We start from the raw sequence: 20,848 nt of genomic DNA on the forward strand, positions 1-20,848 counted from the left end.
TGCAGTATCATACTACAGTTATATGTTGAAAGAGGTGGTAAAGGGTTATTTACATGCAACGTGTTTTGTCATTTTTATTTCACGTGCAGCCGTGAAAAAGGTTCGTTATTCACCGTGTTTCATGAAATCGGTAAAAAGATCAACGTGCATGAAATTTTTAATTGTTCGTTCATCGTGAAATGGCAATTTTATTTCGCGTTCTTCCGTGCAGATACCCCCCCTTTATGCCCCTCTTGAAATAAACATATTTCCTAATAAATAACATATATATTATTTTTCAATGCAGTAGTTGAGGCAAGGTTTTCCATTCTTAATATTGTGTTTCCAAAACTTAGCTCTAGTTTCTTTTATTCTCAATGAGACAGGAATCAAACAACACTAACACAAAACAAGAGGCTCCTAGTAGCCTGAATCTCTCACCTGGCAAATTAACCCCTTAATTGATCAAGGGAAGACAAAATCTTCAACTCTTTTAACTACATATGGTTTTGTTTTCATAAAAACCCTAAAGTAACATCTTTCCTTGTAGTATTAGAAGAGAAGATTTTTGAAAATTGGCCATTCAGATTCAGATTGACTCTGACAACCATGTTTTTCAGCTATTGGCAATCAGATCTAAATGAGAACTTTTTATAAAAATAAAAGAAGAATGTGTGCATATGACACATTATTATATTATGATGCCCCCGCTTGTAAATATATGGCAAATTCAGCAAATTGTCCATTTACCAAGATAACCCGAGAACGATAAAAGTGACACTACAATATTCCAACTTGATCTGTGTTTGGTAGTAATAAGCATTGTGTATAAGTTTCAGAACATTTGGTCATGCCAAAGTAAAGTTAGAGAACGAAAACTTATTTTGGGACATATGGACAGACATAGCGGGGGAAATGAAAAAAATCCACTTCCATCTTATTTTTCCTGCCTAGCTTGGAGCAATGTAGCAATTTAGCATGGTTGATTCAGACAAGATGATGAATTGTAAATTGACTTATCGTCCTTCCCTACGCCTATATCACCCTGCTCAGTCGCTCCGTAATCTCATTTCACAGCTTTGAGATGAGAGCAGGCATTATCAGTGACGTCACAATGTCTGAAGAGAAGTCTGAGGAGACGTTATTAAGCTTGCTTTCGTCAAGCGTAAAACTGTCTTAGGGAGGGGAAATTGACCAGTAATAGAACGATAAACAGATAATCGGATTTTCTTCGTATAGATATCGTAAAATATCAGCAGCTCGACACAATGAAAAGCTTTTTAGCTCGTTTGCTGCGCTCACATTGTGGTTCATGGCTGATATTTTACGATATCAATGTGTAGAAAACCCGATAATCTATACGTACACCAGAAGCATTCACCCTAGTATGAGTCAGATGAGCAAAAATTTAACAGAAAAGATCAAAAAGGCTAATATATAAGAATGGATTTCAACATTAGATAAGTGCCTACAACATACTGTTTATGAAGCTTTTAACCAAAAAAAATTGATTTGAATTCATCAACTAAATAATTCAGTTTCAAATCATTATGCATGTCATTTTAATACCTCATTCAAGGCTGTGCTCCATAGCTTGACTGCAGGGTCTGCTTCCACAGAAAATGTACCATCATAGTCTGGATAACCTGTTTAATCATATTGTTAATTTAAAGACCAACATTTTATATTTGTTTTAAATTATGTGACAGTACTAAAAATATTTTGAATGAGATAAATCAACATCTGTGTAAAATTTAAATTTTCCAACTAAAAGAAAATCTTACTTTCGTCTGTCTGAGTTTAGATCAATTGCAATGAACTAAGTTCAAGATTTTAATAACTTTATTAAACAAAAACTGTGAAACTGTTAATAACAAACAATACACAAATTGTCTACCAGAAAATATAAGTACTACATTGTACATCATGTATACTGTATCTTAAGGAAATAATGACTGTACATGTATTAAACTCCAAGGTACATGTATATTAAAATATCAATGTCTATATATACTGACAAAATTCAGAAGAAATTTTTCAAAATGATAAAATTTGGTATTAACTGGTGATTGACTGTTATATTCATAGTTTGAAAATTAATGTGGTTGGTAAAATGAAGTTTTCTGGCATTTTATACATTCCACTTGTGTGACAGTCTTTTCAGCTCCAATTAACATGATTCACTATTTCAATCCATATTTGTGAAATAACCCTAGACTTCTCCTGCCTAATTCTGATTTAATGATACAATCACACAAGCATCTGCATATTGGAATGAATATTAAACTGTGCAGTTGTTGACATTATCTTTGGTTACAGAAATATAAAATATAAAGGATAACTTATCCAAATTCTTTTATTTCCAAAAAAATATATGTTAACAGGCCTCCATATATGAATATTAACTATTTGTTCCTTTTATGGTTGAACTTAAATGCAGATTTAAATCTCTGGGGCCATTAAATCTCAGTTGAAATAAATTGCTTCGCTGAGCGCAGCTGGATACGACCGCAGATGTCCAACCCTGAAAAGTTGGGCCAAAATGGACACAATATTCACGCTTGATACATGTCTGAATTTGGATTGAAACTAAATTTTTGACACATAATAGGTTTCTGACACAGAATAACTGTAGTCAAAGAACTTCAAATTGGTTATATGATTTGAATTTATATTCAATTTATTGCTTTTGTGCAATACACTATGTTGTTGCAAATTGACCCCCCCTACCAAAAAAAATTATTTAACCCCGGTTTTTTGCTTTTGTGCAATAAACTATGCTGTTGAATATTAACCCCCCAAAAAAAAATATTTGAAGAAATTTCTTTTAATTTCTGAAATCTGAAATGAGAAAAATTGTCCCCCCCCTTCCAATTTTTTTCACCTCCCCCCTTTCCCTTATTCCCCAAAAAAAAATTTTCTCTCAAGATATGGTCAGTATCTCAATTCAAATTTCGAATGCAGTTTGCAACCAAAATTACCAATTTAAATACATCATAAAAGTTTTAAAATATAAAATGACATACATAGTCATGGCTAAAATTAACATTAATTAATAGATGAATAGTAACTGCTAAAAATAAATTGACAGCTAATCACCTCAAGACAATCATCATTTCTTAATACATAATTTACAAGCAGTGTAAGGGAGGTAATCAAACAGTGTTCTTTAATTTGAATTGGATTACCTCCCTTACACTGCTTTTAAATTGTCTCAATTGTCCTTTAACCAGAAAAACCCTTGTTTTTCCCCTTTTTTTGCCCCTAATTACTAAATGGTTTGAGCCATAACCCCCCAAAGTCAATCCTAACCATCCCTTTGTTGTATGGAAGTTTGTGGTATAATTTCAGAGAGATTCATACACTTTAACACAAGTTATTGTCTGGAAACTACAAAAATGCTTATTTGGGCCCATTTTTTGGCCCCTAATTCCTAAACAGTTGGGACCATAACCCCCAAAATCAATCCCAACCTTCCTTTAGTGGTTATAAACCTTGTGTTAAAATTTTATTGATTTCTATTTACTTATACTAAAGTTATTATCCGGAAACCATCTGTCTTCGGAAGACGCTGACGACGACGACAACGTGATATCAATATTCGACCAAAAAAATTTTAATTTTTGCAGTCGTATAAAAAATAAAATGTGTACAGGTTTACAAATATTTATAACAACACTGTCAGATATGATGTTTGCAGAAAATACTGCAGTGAAATACAAAATGTACATTGTGCACATTAATAACATTTATTTAACTAAGGGAGATACATTGTACATGAATGAATAATATGATTTTATGAAAAATTGAACTACAGTATACCACATTTAATCTTCACCTTTTGGTATATGGAGTTTAAATTCATGTTCTGAAGCCAATAACATCAGCATCACAATGTCATTATTTTCATCTGTACTTGTCTGAAAAAATTCAGAATTTTTTGCATTATTCATTATTGCAATTGTTGAACAATCTATCCATACAAAATTGCAAAATTATAATTATTGCGATTTCAGGATACACTGCATACAAGTTATGCTATCAACATAAAAAATTCTTATTTCTATGTCTGTAATACCTACCTATATTCTGTCATAATTTTTGCAACAATAAAAACTCCCAAAGATTTCTGTATTTACAATTTTTAATACAGAACATGAAACATATAAACAACTGTATATAGATGACTGCAATACTGTAATTGATGTCCCTTTCATGTATAAAAATCTTTAAAGGTTGTAATGATTGATTGATTGATTGATTGATTGATTAGTGTTTAATGAAACTTTTAGCACTATGATTGTGCTATTTTTGTGGCAGTCAGTTTTTATTAGTGGAGGAAGCCGGAGTGTCAGGAGAGAACCACCAACCTTGGGTAGGAAAACTGACAATCCTAGTCAAGTAAGATTGGAGTCGAGCACACAACCACAGTGTTGACAGGCTAGTGATACAGTAGTTCCACTATTTGGACCACTCGGCCACCAAGGCCCCAAAAAAAAGGTTCCCTAAAAATCAAAATTTACAAATACCCTCAGCATCGGACTTCTTTTAAACTGAGTTTTACTGTGCATATTGCTATGTGCTTCTTTTTTCTACATTGACTAGAGCTATAGGGGGAGGGTTGAGATCTAACAAAACATGTTTAACCACCGCCACATTTTTGCACCTGTCCCAAGTAAGGAGCCTCTGGCCTTTGTTAGTCTTGTATGTTTTAGCTCATTTATATGTTTTGAAGTTTAGTGTGACATCCATTTTCACTTAACTAGCACACAATTTTTATGTAGGGGCTGAGGACCACCTCTGGGTGCGGGATTTTCTAGCTGCATTGAAGACCCATTGGTGGCCTTCAACTGTTGTCTGCTCTTTGTTCGGGTTGTTGTCTCTTTGACATATTCCCCATTTCCATTCTCAATTTTATCTTATTATTAGGACTAACAAAATTCACTTAATAATTATATATATCATGTACATATTACAGCAAGGAATGTCAAGGACATCTGCATTGTTTTCAGGAATATATCAATACTACATTCAAATATATATTTCAAAATAAAGCACACCAACATTAAAAGGTGATGACCAAATATGAAGTCATTCTGTTCAGTAGTACAATGACATTATGTATTGGAGAAAAGTTGTTATGAAACTTTTTAATGTTTTCAAAATTTTTAAACATTCAAAGTATAGGTGAAAAGGTAGTAGGTATTTGACTGATCCGAAAAATGCACATATTTTACAACTCATCATACATTGTAGTCAACAGTCAAGGATATAACTCTATAGGGTTAATAGAGAAAAATAACATACATTTGTTATTGTCATGATTGTGGACTAAATAATCAAAGAACTGTGATAACATATGTATGTTACATGTTTCAAAGGGACAATATACATCATTAGTTTTGTTAAAATGTATACAAGTTCTATTGATATTACTATTGTCTTTATGTATACTTAACTATAGAAAGATATAACAGTTCATAGTTTGCCAATCATGCATAGTACACCTATGTTATTACAGAAAAATATGCCTATAATAACTAAAGGGTGTTATTACAGCTTCTCTACATCACTCCTAAGCATTTGCTCAGACATTCATTATGCTTAATTACAATGAATTTTAATTTATTGTAAGAAATAATGATCAGAGCATGAAATAAGGTTCTGCGCAAGCTTCCCAGTAATTCCCAAGTGTCTCATATAACAAGTTACATGCCTTTAATAACTAAGCCTTGTTATTACAGCTAAGTTTATCCCTTAAAAGCCTAGTCTCATTGATTTACCATGGTTAATGAAAAATGTATTAATTTAATTCAAAAATTAGTTATCAAGGCTATGCATTTAGTTTCTGCGCAAAGTTTCCAGAGTTCCCTAGAGCCCACTAAAAATCAAATTATGTATGATTTAATTTACAAATAACAAACATATGTTATTACAGATTTAGAAAATTTATGGATTAAAGAGTAGACAACTCATGAAAGTATCTGTAATAACACATGCAATTTATTTTCTGTAATAACCCTATAGAGTTATATCCCTGACTGGTCAAGTTGCTGGCCAAATGTAAAGTGATTCTGTATAGAAGTTTCTGAGAAAGTATGATGAAAATATTGTTGGATGAATGGACAGATAAGGTGTTTGCAATATATATACATGTAGCCCCCACTTTAAGAGTTAGGGCATAATAATACTTTAAACAACATGAACAAGCAAAATAACCTGTAAACACAAAGAACATGTTGCATGTTGCTTTGTTTACATTGATAAAGATGTCAGTCGCATATCAAAATATTGTATATATATATACAATTCTTACATGTGACGATGATGTCATATTACTCAGTCGTAATAAAATCCTAAAAACTCTCAAAAATGGTGTATTACATTTCTACATTATAAAAACGATCTTCCAATTATTTAAGTGCATTATATGAAAAAAATTTGATGCCATAAAGCAAATATCTTCATGTATTAAAGTCCTATAACACGTTTCCTCTAAATATCCCTTCTCAACTGGGCAATTCATTCTAAAACGGAAATTTTAAATTTGTCTTTTTATCTGTTTTTGGTCGAAGAAATAAAAATCATAATTATTAAATTAATTTAAATTAGAATTTGAAAAAAGTAGCGCTATTTAAACAGCTGATTTAAAGCAATTCTTCCTCACAGATAACACTGTCTCATATTTTCAATTGAAATTTTTATATATTTATATTCGTTGTTTCCCTGTCGCATGATCTCAATGATGTTATTATGCTTTACATGATAGTTTCTTTGTCAAATGTGTATTGTTCTATGATCTTACTTCTAACAAAAATATTGCCTCTGAAGATTCTGATGCTTGCCATTCTTCAAATTCGCCGATTAACACATCTGTAACTGAACTTTCACTTCCAGCTGCCATTTGGCTTTTTCGCAAATTTCTGAAATATTGATGTTTGACCTTTTACATCTCCTACATTGAAGAGTTCAAAACAAATAAATGGTTTCGAGATTTTACCTTAGTTGTAAAGTTGAAGTCAGAAGCACACCGAATCGAATTCGGGCTATGGCTACTAATAACATGTCAACAGAAGAAATAGCCACCGGAGAAGAGAACGACGAGGTAAAATACCTATATTTACATTATACATCATAGTAGTAAATGGTTGTTCAACTAATGGTGACAAAAATTATTTGTGTAAAGACAGTGTCTGTCACTTAAAGTTAAATGCTAAATAGCATTACAAGTTGTACAGAAATATTCCAAGACGTTTTTTCTAGGAACAGAGGAAATCACAGTGACAACTTAACCATATTACATGTACTTTGTCTGTTTGATTCTTTAATTTGTTGAAATAACCCTGCATCTGTGTTCTTCAGTTATCAGACTATGAACGGTGTATAGTGGTGTGTACAGTAACTCTGGGACTACAGTATTATCATGATTATACTAACATATATGTAATATAAATTATAGTCCCAGGGCAACTGGACAAAAAACCAAGTCTGGTAATTTTGTCAATCCAATAAATATGAACATTAAATCGGATTTAATTAAAGGACAGACAAAATTACTGCCCAGTATGGTATGGTTAATCCAGAGACATTCATAATATATTATCTGAAATAATCAGAGGTGTTTAATCAATAATTTATTATTCCCTTACTGACGAAGTCGAAGTGGACTTTAGGTTTGCACTCCGTCCGTCCCTCTGTCTGTCAGTCCGGCAAATCAGTTTTCCACACTTTTTTTCTTCGTGCTTGAAGCTATTGATTTGAAATTTGGTATATAGTTTTATCATGACAAGTTACAGATCAAGTGGGAATTATGTTCCGGTCTGATGATTTTGTGCAGAGTTATGGTTCATAGTATTCGAAAATTCACTCAAATAATCCACATAATTATCCACACTTTTTTTGTTATGTTTGAAGATATTGATTTAATAATTGGAATATATAGTTTTATCATGACAAGATACAGTTCAATTTCGAATTTTGTTCCAGTCTGATGATTTAATGCAGAGTTATGGTCCTTGGACTTAGAAAATTCCCTCAAATAATCAGTTTTCCGCACTTTTCGTCGTGCTTGAAGATATTGATTTGATAATTGATATATACATGTATTTTTATCATGACAAGTTACAGATCAAGTTCGAATTATGTTCCGGTGTGATGATTTTGTGCAGAGGAATCCACATAATTATCCACACTTTTTTTGTTATGTTTGAAGATATTGATTTAATAATTGGTATATAGTTTTATCATGACAAGATACAGTTCAATTTCGAATTTTGTTCCGGTCTGATGATTTTATGCAGAGTTATGGTCCTTGGACTTAGAAAATTCCCTCAAATAATCAGTTTTCCACACTTTTTTTGTCATGCTGGAAGATATTGACTTGATATTTGTTATATAGTTTACACCATGACATGTTATAGATCAAGTTAGCATTTCGTTCCAGTACAATGAATTCTTAACCGGTAGGGAACTATGTATTGCCATGCAATACACTCAGAATGCTTGTTATATTTCATTTTGATATACATGTATTTGTCATAAACTATAAAATACAACTGAAAAATGAAAAATTAGATGATGTTTATTTGCTTTTGAAACTTTTTATTGAGACTATAATGTAATTGTTCTTCAATTTACAGATGTCAGATAAAAAATGAAAAAAATGTGATGAAAAGAAAGGATATGAAATTACTTAACATGAATGACATGCTTAAAATAATGGTGAAATGATAACAAAATGAAAAAAAACTTTTTTCGTACTTTGCCAAATGTGGTTTATATCTTGCTTTTTTCAAAAATGTAATAAGGATCATGTGTCACTGAGCATGAATTAACGTTCTCAAGCTAGAAAGTTTGAAAAATTGACACATTTTGTAATAAGGATATTTTTATTTATGTTAATAGAAAATATACCATGCCATTTTACAGAATTTTGAAAGGAAATATGAGAAAAGAAAGCTCATCATGCTCATATCAGACTCACAAAATTTACAAAGTGTTATTTTCATTTCTCATATAAAATGCTTTTAGAAAAATTAGGTCAGCATTTTTTATTCATTTCTTCCTATAACACAAAATAGAAATATTTACTGTACATTTCATAATAAAATCAAATCATCCAAGTTATCTCCTCTTTCAGGCTTAGAATCAATCAAAAAATATTCTGTAATTTGTAAAAACAGTCATGACAATAGGATAAAATTGAATTACTCAAACTTCTTAATGTAAATGAAAAATCTAATAAATGAATTTCATTCTAGCCTCAAAATTTACTATATTTCATTACAAATCTAGATTTTTTTATGCAAAGATAGCAGAAGACCCCATACTACTTTAACACTAACCCAAACGTGTCAGTACATGAGGGTCTGGGTGGGGTCCCTAATTTTGGTATTCTTTAAATTTTTAGGGCATTTTCCTTTATCTTTCAATGTCTTTAGGAAAAATGCTTATGATGAAAAAATCTCATGAAAATGATTTTACTGTTAAATCTTTCTGTAATTAGATGATTTCTTTATTCTGTACATCTTTCATTTCTGTAATCGTTATTGTATTACCTCATTTCTTATATTTTCCACAGTTATTCTTTATACTTTTACATCCCATTTTTATACGACCACAAACAAATTTTTGAAGTCATATATTGGTATGACGTTGGCGTCGTCGTCGTCGTCTTCGTCCAAAGACACATTAGTTTTCGCACTCTAACTTTAGTTTAAGTGAATGGATCTCAATGAAATTTTACCATAAGGTTCAATACCACATAAGGAAGGTGGGGATTGATTTTGGGGGTTAAGGAATTAGGGGCCAAAAAGGGGCAAAAAATGAGCATTTTTGTAATTTCCAGACATAACTTGTGTGTAAGTGTATGGATCTCTCTGACATTGAACCACAAGGTTCCATATCACAAAGGGAATGCTGGGATTGATTTTGGGGGTAATTGCCTCCAAATTTTAGGAATTAGGGGCCAAAAAGGGGCAAAAAACAAGCATTTTTCTTGTTTCATGACAATAACTTGTGTGTAAGTGTATGGATCCCTCTGACATTGTATCACAAGGTTCCATAACACAAAGGGAATGCTGGGATGGATTTTGGGGGTGATTGCCTCCAAATTTTAGGAATTAGGGGCCAAAAAGGGGCAAAAAACAAGCATTTTTCTAGTTTCATGACAATTCCTTGTGTGAAAGTGACTATGGATCTTTATGAAATTGTACAACAAGGTTCCATATCACAAAGGGAAAGCTGGAATTGAGTTTGGGGGTAATTGCCCAAAAAGTTTAGGAATAAGGGGCCAAAAAGGGGCCAAAAATAAGCATTTTTGTCGAGCCTGCAACTTTTGTTGTCGAGCCTGCGACTTTTGTCGCAGAAAGCTCGACATAGGGATAGTGATCCGGCGGCGGCGGCGGCGGCGGCGGCGGCGGCGGCGTTAGCTAACTTCTTAAAAGCTTTATATTTTAGAAGGTGGAAGGTCTGGATGCTTCATACTTTGTATATGGATGCCTCATGTTACGAAGTTTCCGTCAGTCACATGTCCAATGTCCTTGACCTCATTTTCATGGTTCAGTGACTACTTGAAAAAAAAGTTCAGATTTTTTGTAATGTTAGATTCTCTCTTATTATAAGTAATAGGATAACTATATTTGGTATGTGCGTACCTTGCAAGGTCCTCATGCCCGTCAGACAGTTTTCACTTGACCTCGACCTCATTTCATGGATCAGTGAACAAGGTTAAGTTTTGGTGGTCAAGTCCATATCTCAGATACTATAAGCAATAGGTCTAGTATATTCGGTGTATGGAAGGACTGTAAGGTGTACATGTCCAACTGGCAGGTGTCATCTGACCTTGACCTCATTTTCATGGTTCAGTGGTTATAGTTAAGTTTTTGTGTTTTGGTCTGTTTTTCTTATACTGTATGCCATAGGTCTACTATATTTGGTGTATGGAATGATTGTAAGGTGTACATGTCTAGCGGGCAGGTGTCATCTGACCTTGACCTCATTTTCATGGTTCAGTGGTCAAAGTTAAGTTTTTGAGTTTTGGTCTTTTTTTCTAATACTATGTGCAATAGTTCAACTATATTTGGTATGTGCGTACCTTGCAAGGTCCTCATGCCCGTCAGACAGTTTTCACTTGACCTCAACCTCATTTCATGGATCAATGAACAAGGTTAAGTTTTGGTGGTCAAGTCCATATCTCAGATACTATAAGCAATAGGTCTAGTATATTCGGTGTATGGAAGGACTGTAAGGTGTACATGTCCAACTGGCAGGTGTCATCTGACCTTGACCTCATTTTCATGGTTCAGTGGTTATAGTTAAGTTTTTGTGTTTTGGTCTGTTTTTCTTATACTATATGCAATAGTTCAACTATATTTGGTGTATGGAAATATTTTACGATCTATTTGGCAGTCACGCAGGTTTTATTTGACCTTGACCTCATTTTCAAGGTTCATTGCTCAGTGTTAAGTTTTTGTGTTTTGGTCTGTTTTTCTTAAACTATAAGCAATAGGTCAACTCTATTTGTTGTATGGAAGAATTGTTAGCTGTACATGCCTGCCTAGCATGGTTCATCTGACCTTGACCTCATTTTCATGGTTCATTGGTCAATGTTTAGTTTACTTGGTTAATGTTAAGTTTATGTGACAGTTGTAATAAAGCTTTATATTTAGGACTATCAACATAATATCAATGATTAGTAAAGAAGGCGAGACATTTCAGCGTGTGCACTCTTGTTCTAGTTTCCAGACAATAACTTGTGTTCAAGTGTATGGATCTCTGAAATTGTACTGCAAGGTACCATACCACAAAGGGAAGGCTGGGATTGATTTTGGGGGTAATTCCCTCAAATTTATAGTAATTAGGGGCCATAAAAGGGCAAAAAAACAAGCATTTTTCTAGTTTCAGGACAATAACTTGTGTGTAAGTGTATGGATCTTTATGAAATTGTACTGCAAGGTTCCATATCACAAAGGGAAAGCTGGGTTTGAGTTTGGGGGTAATTGCCCTAAATGTTTAGGAATTTGGGGCCAAAAAGGGCCCAAAAAACAAGCATTTTTCAGACAATAACTTGTGTTCAAGTGTATGGATCTCTCTGAAATTGTACTGCAAGGTACCATACCACAAAGGGAAGGCTGGGATTGAGTTTGGGGGTGATGAATCATAAGGGGGTTCAAAAAATTTGGGGGGGGATTTTTTTTTCCATTTTTTTCTTTTAAATTTTCCATTTTAAATTGGTTATTTCTGATTTATATATAAAAGCAAATAATAATGATATGGTTTGAATACCGGTAGGTAAATTAAATTTTTTTAAGTTCTTAGACCACTTTCATTCTGTGTCAGAAACCTATGCTGTGTCAAATATTTAATTACAATCCAAATTCAGTGCTGTATCAAGCTTGAATGTTGTGTCCATACTTGCCGCAACTGTTCAGGGTTTGACCTCTGCGGTCGTATCAAGCTGTGCCCCAGCAGAGCATTTTATTCTCTCTGTATTCTTAATATATTTTTTCTCATTTTAGCTAATTATTATTTTTTGCCTGTATTCAGTTTTCTGTTTACCACATTCAGACCCTCATGCATCAACTGTCAACTATCTGGATAACTGTAAACATTATCAATTACATGTATAAGAATGGTCTGGCTTTGAAATGAAAATAGCACTGTATTAATTTCATGCATCCAAAGGGCTTTTCTGGATTTTCCTTTATCAGAAACCCTCAAATCAAAACATTGAAAAGTCGAGGATGTATAAGACATAAACATGTAAAAAGAGACCTATAAAAAAATAACCAAATTCACTCAGTCAGCACAGACTGAGGTAGTTGGAACCTTAGTTTCTAAATGTTTTCTTAATTTATCATGTTCATTGGTGAATGAATAAAAAAAAAATGTTTGGTACATATATATTTAAAAATTGTAAGGATTTACTATTTGCAAAACAACTAAATTGAATAATGGTACATGGAAAAAGCTTCAAGTATTTACTACCGACAGCAATCTTAAAAATTCAGTTATATACATGTAACAAACTGACATACTTTACAGATTATTTAGTAAAGGTGTCTTCTTGAAATGATAGAGGGGAATGGTAGATTTATTTTGTTCAATGTATTTTTTTTCATACTGTACACTGAGAATTTATATCTGAGTTACAAGGATATGACAGAGTTCATGATTTTTACAAATTTTTTCTAACTTTTTATACGACCACAAAAAAATTATTGTGGTCGTAAATTGGTATGACGTTGGCGTCGTTGTTGTCGTCTTCGTCCGAAGACACATTAGTTTTCGCACTCTAACTTTAGTTTAAGTGAATGGATCTCAATGAAATTTTACCATAAGGTTCAATACCACAAAAGGAAGGTTGGGATTGATTTTGGGGGTTATGGTACCAACAGTTAAGGAATTAGGGGCCAAAAATAAGCATTTTTGTAACTTCCAGACATAACTTGTGTGTAAGTGTATGGATCTCTCTGACATTGTACCACAAGGTTCCATATCACAAAGGGAATGCTGGGATTGATTTTGGGGGTAATTGCCTCCAAATTTTAGGAATTAAGGGCCAAAAAGGGGCAAAAAAAAGCATTTATCTAGTTTCCAGACAATAACTTGTGTTCAAGTGTTTGGATCTCTCTGATATTGTACTGCAAGGTTCCATACCACAAAGGGAAGGCTGGGATTGATTTTGGGGGTAATTCCCTCAAATTTTTAGTAATTAGGGGCCATAAAAGGGCAAAAAAACAAGCATTTTTCTAGTTTCAGGACAATAACTTGTGTTTAAGTGTATGGATCTTTATGAAATTGTACTGCAAGGTTCCATATCACAAAGGGAAAGCTGGGTTTGAGTTTGGGGGTAATTGCCCTAAACGTTTAGGAATTTGGGGCCAAAAAGGGGCCAAAAAACAAGCATTTTTTAGACACTAACTTGTGTTCAAGTGTATGGATCTCTCTGAAATTGTACTGCAAGGTACCATACCACAAAGGGAAGGCTGGTATTGAGTTTGGGGGTGATGAATCATAAGGAGGTTCAAAAAATTTGGGGGGGGGGGATTTTTTTTTCCATTTTTTTCTTTAAAATTTTCCATTTTAAATTGGTTATTTCTGATTTATATATAAAAGCAAATAATAATGATATGGTTTGAATAGGTAAATTAAATTTTTTTAAGTTCTTAGACCACTTTCATTCTGTGTCAGAAACCTATGCTGTGTCAAATATTTAATTACAATCCAAATTCAGTGCTGTATCAAGCTTAAAAGTTGTGTCCATACTTGCCCCAACTGCTCAGGGTTTGACCTCTGCGGTCGTATCAAGCTGCGCCCCAGCAGAGCATTTTATTCTCTCTGTATTCTTAATATATTTTTTCTCATTTTAGCTAATTATTATTTTTTGCCTGTATTCAGTTTTCTGTTTACCACATTTACCCTCATGCATCAACTGTCAACTATCTGGATAACTGTAAACATTATCAATTACATGTATAAGAATGGTCTGGCTTTGAAATGAAAATAGCACTGTATTAATTTCATGCATCCAAAGGGCTTTTCTGGATTTTCCTTTATCAGAAACCCTCAAATCAAAACATTTAAAAGTTGAGGATGTATAAGACATAAACATGTAAAAAGAGACCTATAAAAAAATAACCAAATTCACTCAGTCAGCACAGACTGAGGTAGTTGGAACCTTAGTTTCTAAATGTTTTCTTAATTTATCATGTTCAGTGGTGAATGAATAAAAAAAAAATGTTTGGTACATATATATTTAAAAATTGTAAGGATTTACTATTTGCAAAACAACTAAATTGAATAATGGTACATGGAAAAAGCTTCAAGTATTTACTACCGACAGCAATCTTAAAAATTCAGTTATATACATGTAACAAACTGACATACTTTACAGATTATTTAGTAAAGGTGTCTTCTTGAAATGATAGAGGGGAATGGTAGATTTATTTTGTTCCAATGTATTTTTTTTCATACTGTACACTGAGAATTTATATCTGAGTTACAAGGATATGACAGAGTTCATGATTTTTACAAATTTTTTCTAACTTTTTATACGACTGCAAAAAAAATTTTGTGGTCGTAAATTGGTATGACGTTGTCGTAGTCGTCTTCGTCCGAAGACAAATTAGTTTTCGCACTCTAACTTTAGTTTAAGTGAATGGATCTCAATGAAATTTTACCATAAGGTGCAATACCACAAAAGGAAGGTTGGGATTGATTTTGGGGGTTATGGTACCAACAGTTAAGGAATTAGGGGCCAAAAATAAGCATTTTTGTAACTTCCAGACATAACTTGTGTGTAAGTGTATGGATCTCTCTGACATTGTACCACAAGGTTCCATATCACAAAGGGAATGCTGGGATTGATTTTGGGGGTAATTGCCTCCAAATTTTAGGAATTAAGGGCCAAAAAGGGGCAAAAAAAAGCATTTTTCTAGTTTCATGACAATAACTTGTGTGTAAGTCTATGGATCTCTCTGACATTGTATCACAAGGTTCCATATCACAAAGGGAAGGCTGGGATTGATTTTGGGGGTAATTGCCTCCAAATTTTAGGAATTAGGGGCCAAAAAGGGGCAAAAAACAAGCATTTTTCTAGTTTCATGACAATAACTTGTGTGTAAGTGTATGGATCTTTATGAAATTGTACTACAAGGTTCCATATCACAAAGGAAAAGCTGGAATTGAGTTTAGGGGTAATTCAATTACCGTAATTGCCCAAAAAGTTTAGGAATAAGGGGCCAAAAATAAGCATTTTTCTAGTTTCCAGACAATAACTTGTGTTTAAGTGTATGGATCTCTCTGAAATTGTACTGCAAGGTACCATACCACAAAGGGAAGGCTGGGATTGATTTTGGAGGTAATTCCCTTAAAATTTTAGTAATTAGGGGCCATAAAAGGGAAAAAAAACAAGCATTTTTCTAGTTTCAGGACAATAACTTGTTTCTAAGTGTATGGATCTTTATGAAATTGTACTGCAAGGTTCCATATCACAAAGGGAAAGCTGGGTTTGAGTTTGGGGGTAATTGCCTTAAACGTTTAGGAATTTGGGGCCAAAAAGGGGCCAAAAAACAAGCATTTTTCTAGTTTCCAGACAATAACTTGTGTTCAAGTGTATGGATCTCTCTGAAATTGTACTGCAAGGTACCATACCACAAAAGGAAGGCCGGGATTGATTTTGGGGGTGATGAATCATAAGGGGGTTCAAAAAATTTTTGGGGTTTTTTTTTTTTCCTTTTTTTTTTCTTTAAAATTTTCCATTTTAAATTGGTTATTTCTGATTTATATATAAAAGCAAATAATAATGATATGGTCTGAATAGGTAAATAAAAATTTTTTAAGTTCTTAGACCACTTTCATTCTGTGTCAGAAACCTATGCTGTGTCAAATATTTAATTACAATCCAAATTCAGTGCTGTATCAAGCTTGAATGTTGTGTCCATACTTGCCCCAACTGTTCAGGGTTCGACCCCTGCAGTTGTATCAAGCTGCGCCCCAGCGGAGCATTTTATTATAAGACTAAAGTTATTGTCCGGAAACCAAATGTCTTGGGACAACGCTGACGACGACGTGATACCAATATAGGACCGCAAATATTTTTGCGGTTGTATATTGGTATCACGTCGTCGTTGTTTTTGCGGTCGTATATTGGTATCATGTCGTCGTCAGCGTTGTTTGAAGACATTTGGTTTCCGGACAATAACTTTAGTATATGTAAATAGAAATCCATGAAATTTAAACACAAGGTTTATAACCACAAAAGGAAGGTTGGGGATGATTTTGGGGGTTATAAATGGTCCTAAAAGTTTAGGAATTAGGTGCCAAAAAGGGGCCCAAATAAGCATTTTTCTAGTTTCCAGACAATAACTTGTGGGAATGTGTATGGATCTCTCTGAAATTAGACCACAAGTTTCCATACAAGAAAGGGATGGTTAGGATTGGCTTTGGGGGGTTATGGCTCAAACTGTTTAGGAATTAGGGGCAAAAAAAGGGGAAAAACAAGGGTTTCCTGGTTAATGGACAATTACTTAAAAGTACAATGTTATGTATGGATTACCTCCCTTACACTGCTTTTAAATTATGTATAAAGAAATGTTGTATTGTCTTGAGGTGATTAGCTGTCAATTTATTTTTAGAAGTTACTATTAAAAATGCTGATTAAGGAATATTAATTTTAGCCATGATTATGTATGTCATTTTCTATTTTAAGACTTTTATGATGTATTTAAATGGGTAATGGTTGCAAACTCCATTGGAAATTTGAATTGAGATTATGACCATATCTTGAGGGGAGTATTTTTTTTTTTTTAAAAGGGAGGGGGGTGAAAAAAAATTGTGGGGAGGGGGGGACATTTTTTTCTCATTTCAGATTTCAGAAATTAAAAAGAAAATTTCTTCAAATATTTTATTTTTGCAAAAAAAGGGGGAGGGGGGTACACATTTTTTTTGGGGGGGGGGGGGGTGTCAATTCGCAACAGCATAGTGTATTGCACAAAAGCCAAAAAAAAGGGGGGGGGGGGTAAAAAAAAAATTTTTTTTGGGGGGGGAGGGGGTCAATTCGCAACAGCATAGTGTATTGCACAAAAGCAAAAAATTGAATATAAATTCAAATCATATAACCAATTCTAAGTTCTTTGACTACAGTTATTCTGTGTCAGAAACCTATTATGTGTCAAATATTTAATTACAATCCAAATTTAGACCTGTATCAAGTACGAATATTGTGTCCATTTTTGCCCCAACTGTTCAGGGTTGGACCTCTGCGGTCGTATCCAGCTGTGCTCGGTGAAGCAATTTAATGGATTTTTTACTGCTATAATTATCTCCAAAATTACATGAGCATATATTTTGCATTTTAATGATTCTGGTAGAGAAGCTTTCTATATGAAGATTAAAGGCGTGTTGTTTGCCTTTTTGTCGTTTTTCAATTTCTGCCTTGGTGTTGCCAGTTTGTTTTCAACTTATGACCTTGAATGTACGTCCCTTTGGTATCTTTCAACTCTCTCTTATGCAATTTTTACAGGTACAAAAGTGTCCATTGTAAAGCCATTAATTATCATTTCATTGTATTGTCAAATGCAATATCGTTTTTTTGGTATCCAATATATGTACCCATAGTAATATTTAGTTAAAGAAATCCTATCAACATAGATAAAACTGTTATTTTCTATTTAGGAATTTGAAGATGCAGAAGAAGAAATTTGTTTGTAAGTATTACAAAAATATACTTGTAAAGATTTGTTCAAGCCAAAATCTGCCAAATTTGTCTAACTGAAAATGTATACATTAAAAGCTCATTTTGATAATAATCTTAAAATAAATTTCAACCTTTCCTTAACTCAAAAAATATCTTGGCAAATAGTCCTCATCACTTTGCGTCCGTTGTCCATCGTCGTAGATTTTGAACTTCTTCTAGAGAACCACTGAATGGAATGAAACCAAACATTGCATGAATATTCCTTATGAGGTACTGACCAAGTGTTGTTACTTTGTAGCTGATCCATCATCCAAGATGGCCACCAGCGGGGGACTTCGTTTATCATAGGGCCCTATGGACAATACATACAAATGTCTTCCCTTAGAGAACCACTGAATGGAATGAAACCAAACATGACATGAATGTTCCTTATGAGGTGCTGACCAATTGTTGTGACTTTGAAGCCGATCCATCATCCAAGATGGCCGCCAGAGAGGGACTTAGTTTAACATAGGACCCTATGGAAAATACATACAAATGTCTTCTTTTAGAGAACCATGTAATGGAATGAAACCAAACATGGCATGAATGTTCCTTGTGAGGTGCTGATGAAATGTTGCTACTTTGTTGCCGATTTACTTTTCAAGATGGCCACCAGGAGGACCTTAGTTTAACATAAAACACTATGTGAAAATATGTAACCAATGTCTTCTTCTAAAGAACCTTTGAATGAATTAAAACCAAACATGGTATTAATGTTCCTTATGAGGTGCTTACCCGGTACTTACTAAGTTTTGTAACTTTGTTACTGATTTGTCATCCAAGATGGCCACTAATGGGAAACTTAGTTATAGGAATTACATAAAAAAAATTTCTTATATGAACCACTGAATGGAATGAAATCAAATAATCTATTTTTACATGATTTCCAAAACCAAAGTAGAATCAGGTGAGCGACACAGGCTCTTGAGAGCCTCTAGTTAGTTTTTCTCCATCATGGCTCCATGATATTTGGTAGGATGGTGTAGATATTAAAAATCCTAAAGCATCCATACCCCAAATGTGTTTGTAGGTCAAAATCCATACATTTGTATGTTTGAAACTTTAAGAAAGACAAACAAGCATTATCTTACGTTGCATGTACATGTACTGTACATGTACCAGTACATGTATTAGTGTCTTAATGTGAAGAACAATGTTGAATTCCACTAAAATTCCATACCATAAGCAGATCAGCATGACAGATTTCATGCATAAAATCATTAGATCAGGTCAATGTAATGTGATATATTTCCAAACCTAAGAAATTTCAAAGTGTACATGTAGCATCTAAATTTGTGTGTACCTTACACACAAAGTTATTTAACACAAAATTACTGTTGCTGGTTTGAGTGATTCATTGTGAAACAGGAAGGTGATAACACTCTGGTTCCCTGTATGTCATGTATTACAAATGTATCAATAGAATACATTTTGAGATATTTCAGACTAAATCTCCCACAATCACATGCATGGGTGGGGGAAAAGTGGGTAACTGATTTGTGTAATCAACTCCTCCAACAGTTTACAACCCATATCCCAGAAACTTGACAGGAAGATTGCACATATGTTGAAGTTGTGCACCTGCTATCATGGAATTGTTTGAGGAATTTTTTCTCATTTTTCAGGACATGGGAACTTAGTCTTTTTTCATCAAAATTTATGAAAAGAGAGTATAAGTTTTTGTAATCAACTCCTACAGTTTTCAACCCAGATCCCTAAAACTTCACATGAAGACTGGACATATGTCATGTATGTTGAAGTTGTGCATCTGCTATCATGAAATTGTTTGAAGAACGTTTTCTCATTTGTCCAGAATTGGGAACTGTCTTTTTTCAGTAAAATTTATGAAAGAGGGTACCTAATTTGTGCATGTTTTTTAAGCAAAATTTTCAAAAGAAGATAGCAATTTTTACATTTAATCCAATTCTTTACAGAGAGTTATCAAACCTATTGAGGTGATGGACCTGCCATTATGGAGTTGTTTAATTCTTTTTTCTATTTTCATATATTTAAATGTTTAGTATAGACCATTCTCAATTGTTAAACAAAAAATCCGCACAATCTGGCCATTTGAGTCTTAGATCTATTTTTGTTAGATAAGATCATTACCATTATTGCATTCTCTTAAGATGAATGTAGAACTTTTGCATTTGTCCAGATTAAAAACATGATTTCATAGCTGTGGAACTCCTTTTTGACAATGTTTGAGTTAAAAACAAATAAGGAAAAGAAAAATGAGATTAACTGGTACAACAACTTTGCTTATTGCTTCAGTGAAACATGTGAAAGGTTGTTTTAAAATATTAAGTGAGTGCAGTTAGATAAAAATAATGCTTACCATCCAAATCCAGTTATTTAATGTCTGTGTCATGAAATTGAAATAAATAAGCACCTACTGTAATATAAGGAACACTGGATGTAATATAAGGACCACTGGATTAAAAAGGTTTGACTTGAATATGAAAAATTCTGTCCTTAAATGACATTTTATAGATAACCAGTTCTAAACATTATTTTGTTGGTCAATAATTTATTGCTTTGTTTTCTAACAGGAAGTCATTATGTAATTATTTTTCTAAAATCAAATTTATGCAAAGGTTTACATCAGCTGAACAGGTTTGTTTCAAC

At 33.3% G+C, this 20,848-nt stretch overlaps 2 protein-coding genes across 2 annotated transcripts in view; one reads left to right on the forward strand and one right to left on the reverse strand.

Moving 5' to 3' along the window:
• LOC127707997 (baculoviral IAP repeat-containing protein 6-like) overlaps window positions 1-6,939 on the reverse strand; it is a 47,512-nt gene extending 40,573 nt beyond the window's left edge. The window contains exons 1-3 of the mRNA XM_052212785.1: window positions 6,785-6,939; window positions 3,818-3,899; window positions 1,549-1,625 (exon numbers count right to left, since the gene is read on the reverse strand). Coding sequence (XP_052068745.1) covers window positions 1,549-1,625; window positions 3,818-3,899; window positions 6,785-6,883 — 258 coding nt within the window. The 5' untranslated portion in view covers window positions 6,884-6,939. The remainder of the gene's footprint in view (window positions 1-1,548; window positions 1,626-3,817; window positions 3,900-6,784) is intronic.
• Window positions 6,940-7,014: 75 nt separating this feature from the next.
• LOC127708333 (tetratricopeptide repeat protein 39B-like) overlaps window positions 7,015-20,848 on the forward strand; it is a 67,785-nt gene continuing 53,951 nt past the window's right edge. The window contains exons 1-2 of the mRNA XM_052213189.1: window positions 7,015-7,084; window positions 18,157-18,188. Coding sequence (XP_052069149.1) covers window positions 7,028-7,084; window positions 18,157-18,188 — 89 coding nt within the window. The 5' untranslated portion in view covers window positions 7,015-7,027. The remainder of the gene's footprint in view (window positions 7,085-18,156; window positions 18,189-20,848) is intronic.

Source organism: Mytilus californianus, unplaced genomic scaffold (genome assembly GCF_021869535.1).
Source record: "Mytilus californianus isolate M0D057914Y unplaced genomic scaffold, xbMytCali1.0.p SCAF_1, whole genome shotgun sequence".
Taxonomy (NCBI): domain Eukaryota; kingdom Metazoa; phylum Mollusca; class Bivalvia; order Mytilida; family Mytilidae; genus Mytilus; species Mytilus californianus.